The 8,869-nt window shown below is 40.1% G+C and overlaps 1 protein-coding gene across 2 annotated transcripts; it reads left to right on the top strand.

Moving 5' to 3' along the window:
• The first annotated feature begins 6,883 nt into the window (after nt 1-6,883).
• On the top strand, nt 6,884-8,661 carry LOC133801087 (nicastrin-like). Of its 2 annotated transcripts, none has more exons than XM_062239228.1 (5): nt 6,884-7,407; nt 7,616-7,687; nt 7,805-7,878; nt 8,349-8,486; nt 8,590-8,661. In XM_062239228.1, the coding sequence occupies exons 1-4, from the start codon at nt 7,240-7,242 to the stop codon at nt 8,416-8,418; spliced, it is 384 nt and encodes a 127-aa protein (XP_062095212.1). In that variant the 5' UTR covers nt 6,884-7,239; the 3' UTR covers nt 8,419-8,486; nt 8,590-8,661. The 2 variants fall into 2 exon arrangements, with proteins under 2 accessions (XP_062095212.1, XP_062095213.1); XM_062239229.1 differs by having other exon boundaries at nt 7,225-7,407; nt 8,354-8,486.
• The last annotated feature ends 208 nt before the right edge of the window (nt 8,662-8,869 follow it).

Raw genomic sequence — 8,869 nt, 5'->3', positions numbered from 1 at the left:
GTTGTTTTGTCTTTCGTGCTTCAACCGCAGTCTTAATTTTAGTTTCATGGGTGAGCCAGCTTCCACCAACATTTTATCATACTGCCGGGCTCGCCTAGCTGAGGAGACCGGCAAGAAGGAGATTGGTGACGACATCGCTGAGGATTTGGGGAACATCGTTGTTGAGGTCGTTGATGTGGCACTGATTAGGTTGCCCCGGAGCTAGGTGATGCTGAGGGAATTGCACATGCTAAGGCTTCTGTTGGCAAGGTGGCCATTGGCAAGGGCATCACTGGCGTGGGCGCCACTAGCGTGAACATCGCTAGCAAGGGCGCCACTGACAAGGGCAATCGTTCCACCGACTCTGCATAGGCTTCTCATCGTTATTTTTCTTTATTTTAGTTGTCCTTTACACTGAACTATGCTCATGTCTGTATGAACATTGACCTTGACTTGGCTGCTTTTTGTTTTATATTGATGATGACTTCTGCTTTTTACATTTGTGCTTGATGTTGCTTCGCAAAAGTTTCTGAATTTTTCCTTTTTAGCTGTTGTTTGCTTGCATTCTTCGTTTTGTACGCACTTCACAAGAACTTTGCATAACCTTTGCATTTTTGTTGTTTTGCTCCACATGACTTACACAAACTTTGCATGTCCACTATTATGTTCTATGCGCATGTTGCTTCGCTCCATACGCACTACCCTAAACTTTTCACTACTATTTTTTTGTTCCATGTACATGGTACCCCTTATGCCCCCCAAGTGACTAGGAGAGCAGGGGAGCTTGGTGACATACGTTGTGACTGACCCTTTTGACGGGGGGACCAGTGAGGGGCCCCTCTCGTGCCTGTGACAGCTCGTGAAAATGGGTGAACTACTTATTTTTCTTGATCGCCTACAATTGGCTAGCCTAGAAGGGCAAGATTCTTTGTTGTTCTGCCCCGGTCACTTGCAATTGGCTTTAGTGGTCATGACCGGACTTGAGATTGGGTCGTGGCCTCTTAGGTCTTTTATAAAATGTCACTTTCTCATGATCGCTTGGCCTGACCTAACGAGGTTTTAGCATTCGATATTATAACTTGTAAGGGACTTGGGGAAATCAAGAAAGTCCTGAGGATGTCTATTTCAATTTCCCTTGATGGCGGCCTTGATAATCATGATCTCACCGTCCATGGCCTCGCCAACCGTGGTCATGCCCTTTGTTTCTTCCAATCCTATTCGTGACCTAGCCAATCGTAGCCTCGCCATTTTGTGGTGTGCGGCCTCACCGTTTGTGGCATCGCCGTTTCTGTCGCCCTTTGTTCAGAGAAATCAAGATAGGCATGAAGATGTCAAGATATCTTGACATGAAGATTTCTATTTTGATTTCCATATATTGTGGCCAATGGGCCATTACATGGAGGTCTCCAATGGAGAACTTTGTGTCCTTGACCCGAGCATTGAAGTAGCTAGCCACCCTTTGTTGGTAGGTTTCCACCCGCAAGTTAAATTTCTCCCGCCTTTCTTCAATGAGATCTAAGGACTTGGGAAGTATTGCTTCATTCCACCCTTGATTATAATTCATTCTTTTGTGCGACGAGATGTATACTTCACTAGCCAGCATGGCCTCACAGCCATAGGCGAGCGCAAAGGGTGTGTGGCCAGTACAAGTTTGGGCAGTGCTCTTGTAGGATCACAATGCCTCAAGAAGTTCATCGGGCCTAGCTCTTTTTGCTTCTTCTAGGCGTTTCTTCAGAGTATCTTTGAGGGTCTTGTTGACAGCCTCTACTTGTCCATTTGCAAGGGGGTGTGCCACTACTGATAAGCTCTTCACAATTCCATGTCGAACACAAAAACTTGTGAAGTGTTCCATTGTCGCAGTATCTTATTGGAGAGGCTCTGCCCTAGGATGGTCACCATAAAATCCTTCTGTGGATATCAAAATTTCAGCCGTGCAAGACCCTGACTCGTGAACCTCAGAGTGAAGGCCTAGAAGGCAAGCGCCTCATGGCACCTCGCCCTTAGGTGTCTCGCAAGACACAGCCGCCTTAGGGCACCTCGTGTCTTCAACGTATCGCGAGACACGGCCTCGCGAGGGTGCCTCGTGCACCTGGGTCCATGGCGGAAGAAGGGCCTCACCTCGCGCATCCAACCGCGCTGAAGGTCTCGCGAATCCCTTGCGCATTTAGGTCATTTTCGCGGAAAGGGCCTCGCACAGCAGGGCACATCTCGCCCAGGCCTGCGTCTCGCGGCCCCCAAGCACCTGACCTCGCCTCGCTCATCCAGCCACGCCAAAGATCTCGCGGTCCCCTTTGCGCATCTGGGTCACTACCGCGGGAAGGGCCTCGTACAGTGGGACACGAGTCGCCTAAACCTATACCTCGCGGCCCCCAAGCACCTGGTCTCACCTCATACATCCAGCCACGCCGAAGGTCTCGTGGCCCCCCTCGCGCATCTGGGTCACTGCTATAACGCCCTACTACCTTAGAGTCATTACTAAGTGAGTTTAAAATGTGCATTTAACTTGCTAACCAAGCATTTAACTCAAAAGTGTAGCTAAACTGTACTAAAATCACATAATTTGAAAAGGTAATCATTCATTGAAAATTATAAGTGTTTTACATTAGGGATCCCAATATATTGTTTATAAATATTTACAACTCAAAATGTGCTTTAGGTCGACTAAACGAAAAAATAGAATCCAGAACAAAACATCTCCCAAAAATACCCCCGTCCGTGGCAGCCAGGCAGACCAGACATGTATGCGTCACCTCACACTCTCCGTACTCATGGTTGGCCGATTTTCCCCTTGCCCTTACCTGCACTACAGAGCACCCGTGAGCCGAAGCCCAGCAAGAAAACCCCACACAAATATATAACATATGCATATCAATCAATCATATGCATATAAAAAATTCGCCAATAGGCTAAACATATATGGTCGTGCCGTCCCAGGCGCTTTACCAGGCCCTGGGTTCGCGGTCTATACTGTAAGGATATACCAAGTATCCTTTAGGGTCCTATCTTGGCAACTCGCACTCCGTGTGATAAACGCTGCTCCCGGCCCCTTGCCGCTCTTGGCCTCCGTCGTTCTTGGCCCTTACCGCTCTCGGCCTTCACCGTTCCCAGCTCTTGTCGATCGTACACATATTTGCATACATAGCACAATTAATCAAACATTTAAACATATGTTAACATAATCAATGGGCTATACCCTGCACATAATCATATAGGGTCGTGCCCTGCAACACAGTTATGGGGCCTCGCCCTGCTCTATCGGTACAGCGGTTTCTTACCTGTGTCCCATTCTTCTTGAGCACTAAAACCTCGAGCACGGTTCTCAAACCCGAGCCTTGTTGAACACCGAGTCACAACACAAACATAGCACCCTTATTACTAACCAATCTATAATCATCTCCCGAAACCAATCCCGAGCTCTCGGGACCTCCCGTTTCCCCCCACAAAGTGGTGGAAGCATCCCCCGAGCCCCCTGAGCCAAAACCCCAAAATCACGCTTTTCCCCTGCCCAGAAATGGCCTAGTGCCGCTGTACCCCACTATAGGGGCTGCGGCGCCCAGAATGGTGCCCTTCCCCTGATGCATCCTAGTGTTGTGGCACGGAAGAACAGGGTCGCGACGCCCATACGCGAACCCATAAATCTGGGTTTTTCCCCAACATTTTCCCAAGCCAAAACTCTTCTAAATCAACCCCAAGACATACCTATGTCCCAAATTCAATCAAAAACCCCAAATAGACCTTAAGGCAACCTAAAAATATCAATAACAAGCCCATACACACATTCAAACCCATGATTCACAAATTGGTTAAGAACTTCATAAAACTTAAACTATAACTTACAAAACTTAAACCACCCTTCGGAAATCTTAAACCACACAAGCAATCAACTTCAAAGATGCATGAAATTCTTACCTCAAACTAAAATTCAAATATGAGCTTCTTTCAAATCCAACTCCAAGCTTGATTTCCTTTGATTCTTAAGCTAAATCTAGCCAAGCTTTGATCCTAGGTCAATCTCCCAATTCCTAGCCTTGAATCCCTTTATCAATGGCCTAAAATCCTTCAAATTCAGCCACCTTAGAGAGGGAGACACTACAACAATTTTAAGTATATATTACGTTAAAAAATAGCACATATTCACAAGCGCTATTAATAGATAGTTAAAAAAAAACACGGAGAAGTCAATTTTTTTAACACAGTGGCGCCTAGTTATATTTCGTTTGGCGCCAAAAGAAAAAATTCTGGGTCTATCATAAGAAGAAAAGAAAAAGGAAAACAATAAAGCACAAATTCTCTAATTTCTCTCAGCCTCCATTGAATCCCTAAACCTAAAATACCCAAACAAGTTTCCATTGCCGCCTCTCTACCTCTCTTTCTTACGCCTAGTTGCAAAGCTTACTCTCCTCCACTCACTCTCTCTCAAGCACTTATCCTCTCGTCTCGTCTATCTCTGCCTCACGCGAGTCACTAGAGCACACGACGTCGGTGGAGCACTCTCTCTCTCACGACTCACGCGAGCTTCTAGAGCACATAATGGCGGTATCTCCCCTGTTTGAGTCGATGGAGCAAGCTGGTACATCACGCTGGTATCTCACTTTCCCTCACGTAAGTCACGACGGTTTTCCCCTGCTGGAAGCAAGAACATCTCTGTGAGGTGAATTTTTTTTTATATACAGATTACATATAATCAATATATAAATATATATTTATGTGTATATGTATTTATAAAGTATTTGATTGTTTTTTGTTGTCCCTCCCTGCATTTACTCTCTTCTACTCTCATTCACTCTTCGTTTTCTTTCTTTCTTTCTCATTCTATCTTGCAAGTGATAGGCTTGGCGTCTACAGTAGTGTTCTGAGCTTGCAAAAGTTGGGTATTTTAAAAAAAATTTAAGTTTTAAGGTTCATTTTAATTTGATTAGTATACCGAAATAGATACTGGTTTGTGATGAGGGTTTCTTTGTATTTGTTTCATTTGTGAAGGAGGTCTTCATCCGAGTCACTCTTTCTTTGGGCATATATAATACAATTATTATTTGTTAGTTGGGTTCTATGTCAGACTTGGTGCTGCTTGAGTTTATACTTTTGCTTTTAACAACAATCTTAGGCATAATAGCCAATATTTACATTTCATTAAGGGTATGTAACACTGTTTTTGCTCCATGTGCGAGGTGTAAGATTGATGAAGTGGAAATAATTTATCCCTTAATAAAAATTGTTGAAAATTGTTGATGTCTTGGTACACATTTATAGGAGAATGTTTATTGGCTTAGAAAAGAAAATCTGCCAGAAAAAAAAGGCATGCCTCTTATCTTTAAATTAGTTATTTTCTTGAGACATAGTTTTAGAGTTTCAAGTTAAAGGCTATGGGTTTTACAAAGGAGATTCACTTGGAGAAAGATCGCTAGCAAGGGTACATAAAAGATTATGATGGAGGAATCCTTATGGAATGCAAAATTGATCCAAAGCTTCCATATATTGACTTGTCAACTATGATTCGCCGCCAGAGACAGGCAATTGATGAAAAGATAAGAGAGCTCTCGAACTGTCACATTGTTTATCCGGGGATTGACTTTCAAAAGAAAGAAGCTGGTATTCCTAAGAAAGTTGTCAAAGTTGAGGACATTCCTGGTTTGCATAAGTTTTTCATCATCCTTCATATTTTTGTTGATTCACTCAACTCTGCCCATTTTGTTTTTTCATGTTAGGAAACAAAAGTTGTTAACAGGGTTTGGTCAGGGGTTGAATTTCTTTATGTGAAGTGTATTTTACTGATTACAATGTTTTCTTGCATCATTGGAACCTTTTGTATGTTATTTGCCAATAACACTGTTTCTGACTGAGAAGATTTATCATCCTATTTTTTTTCTCTATTGTGAAATGCTGGTCTCCACCCCACCATTTCTCTTCTCCATGTGTTTTGAAATGGAAATATATTAAGGCATTTAGTTGAGACAATTACCTATCATTGGCATTAATCTTAAAATGTGTGTTGACTTCTGTTGGCAGGTTTTCCATTTCCTCTATACTTACTCTCTTGTCATTGATGTCTGCCCATTCACCCTTAATGAGTTTGCTCAAGCATTTCATGACAAGGTTTTATTTCATCTTTAATCTGACTTTACTTTCCTTCTGTGTAACATTTTGTTTTCTCTTTTTGATCTTACCTCTTTTGATTTAAGTTCTTTCAGTGCTATAATATGTTCTCTAACATGCCTTTCAGGATTCCTTGTTGCTTGGGAAAATTCATGTGGCCCTTTTGAAACATCTTCTATCTGATATTGAAGTGGAGCTCAACAACGAATCTTTGCCTCATCAGAGTAAATCTTGCAATTATCTTGCATTGCTTCACATGGTAAGTTAAAAAATACACACTCACACTCACATTAGAGGGTTGTAAACTTTAGAATTGAACTTTTTGCTGTGAGATTGGAAGTTTAGTGCTATTTGATTTGAGTGCTTGTTGACATTGCCAGCATTGGAATCTAAAAGTATTTACTTTGAAGTCCATATGTGTATATATATATATATGTGTGCTCCAATTCTGTCCAACGGCAGCAGAACTTTACACTCTAAAAGATGTGGTGCATTGCCAAGACTACACAAAACTTTTCATATGTATTGGATCAATAAAATGTTTCTTCTTCTCTTGTTTTTGACAAATATAAAATGTTTCTTTTTGGTAGTTTATAGTTTGAGCAAAGTAGTTTTTGCATATATTTGCTTTGATTTTTTTTTAATGTTATCTGTACTTTCAAGTTATCATATAGTTAAATATAAGATTTGTAACTTTATGCTATTTTTTTTCATTGAGGAAAAAGAATTCGAATTTGGGATATTTTAAAAAAGTATTATTCTTTTGTGATCACTGGTCTTCTAATTAAGGAATTGGTGTGATCCTTAGCCACTTCTAAGTTATTAGTTTGAAAGAAAAACTGTTAGCATTGGTTTATGTTCTATTCACTTATCCCATACCTTAAGCTATAGTGTGTATAATACTGGTTATGGAGTTGGGGTTTTTTGTTTTTTCTTTCAAGTGAATCTCTACTGATCATGAGAGTGACTAAATTCTTGGGGTAAGCACTGGTACAATATACAAATATATGATATTGTAAAAATATAATTTTTCTTACCTTTATTATACTACTTGAAGAACATGGAACAACTTAAATTCTACCTGTCACATTTGTTTAGGTGAGTATCAATGTGTTTCACATATTAAAAGTTAGAACATTATATACTCCTTACTTTTACTGGTTATAAATGCCAAACTTATCTAATGTATTGTTCGTGTTTCATCTTTTAACATTCTGTTTGATATATTGGACCAACAACTTCCTTCCACATTTTCAGGGATCTGGTATATTGTGGAACAAGTATGATTTTCCTGTATTCTTGCTCTCGGAGAGTAGTACGAAGACCATCCAAGAGGTAGTAAGTGTCATTTCATTTGGTTTTCATTTTGTACCGTCCACTGAAGAAGTGAAACCACTTTTGAAAGAAAAAGTCTAGTTATTTCAATTTTCATATTAATGGACTGTATTTAATTGTTGTTGATGTTTGCCCCCCCAACCACAAGACAATTTTTTGGCAGCTTTAGTTTATTGTTAATAAACTTTTTGATGTCACTCATATGCAGGTTTCTGAAGAAATTTTGAAGAGACAGAGATCTTATACCACTGTTGTGGCTGAGTTTGATCTTGTGATGCAGGTAGCTTGTTTGTTTTTAACTTTCTAGTGCATTTTATTGACTTTATCTCGCAGACATTTTTTGGTTGTTGGCTTAATGTTGTTTTCAAGTAATCTATGATACATTTGTTTTGATTAGACAGTGAAAGCTGGAACTCGTGATTCAGAATCTTGTTTGAAAGAGGAGACCTGCCTTCCATTAGGGGGATACAGGTAACTCATTTTGCATTTGTTGGTATCCATAATGAAGTCTAACAGCTCTAAATGTGGTTCACGATTTGTATTTGTGTCTCATCTCTCTTTTGAGTTCGAAATCTGACTTGTATTTTAGAATGTAGTCCTTATTCTCATTGGCTTGGTTTTCATTTTCTTTCTTATTAGATTTTATATTATTATATGTAAATATATATGTGTGTGTGTGTGTGTGTATTTATTGTTTTGAGTGGGGAAGATTTCATGGGATTCTTTTTCTCAGTTTTATTTGTATAGGGGAGGTCAAAAGAATATGTATGTTGGTCTATAGTTGAGCTTTGTAGGATTCAAATCTTTGATGCTGAAACTTACTTCCATCAACTTTCAGTGTTTGAAACACATATTTAGAAGATCAACACATTTCTTCTTATCTTTATTCTTTTGACCTTCCTAAATTACTTTGAATTTAACTATTGCTCATAATTATGAAGGGCAGTGTTTGGTCATCACTTCCTCCGCTTAATATCTCCTCCTCAGATTAGGGTAAGCCTATTATATTGACTGTGGCGTCAATGGATTCGGCTTCATTTTTCCGTGACAAAAGCCTTGGTGCAGACTCCCCAATATTAGTAAGTTTTAAGTCTTATCATGTTGCTTTCCATGTTGAAATGTGATATTACATCTCTGAAGTTTAGGAAACCCTTAATTAACATTTTTGTGGAATGATTTTAGGGCATGATTGCACTCTTGGCAGCGGTCGATGCACTATCACATTTGGAGGCTTTCCATGACCTTAATAAACAGGTGAGTGAGATGTATATAAGAGTTCCTTTAAAAAAAAGTGCTTATAAGAGTTCCTTGATATAGTGCCTTCTTAATGTTTTTTTTTTCATATATGGGAAGACATTGTTCTAGTGGCTTTGTCGTCTCTTAACTTGGCAACAAAGTATTTTCTTTTTCAGTGATCACATTTTCATCAATCCGATTTATGAAGACTGTACTATATTCAAGT

Source organism: Humulus lupulus, chromosome 9 (assembly GCF_963169125.1).
Source record: "Humulus lupulus chromosome 9, drHumLupu1.1, whole genome shotgun sequence".
Classification (NCBI taxonomy): Eukaryota; Viridiplantae; Streptophyta; class Magnoliopsida; order Rosales; family Cannabaceae; genus Humulus; species Humulus lupulus.
Note: the sequence above shows the minus strand (reverse complement) of the source record. Positions and strands in the feature narration are given on the sequence as shown.

Bases quoted from the DNA above. Each gene is read 5' to 3' on its own strand.
- LOC133801087 (XM_062239228.1), top strand. From the start codon at position 7,240: ATGCCAAACTTATCTAATGTATTGTTCGTGTTTCATCTTTTAACATTC. The intron at 7,408-7,615 runs GTAGTAAGTGTC...ACTCATATGCAG, and splicing joins GTACGAAGACCATCCAAGAG to GTTTCTGAAGAAATTTTGAA. The intron at 7,879-8,348 runs GTAACTCATTTT...ATAATTATGAAG, and splicing joins CTTCCATTAGGGGGATACAG to GGCAGTGTTTGGTCATCACT.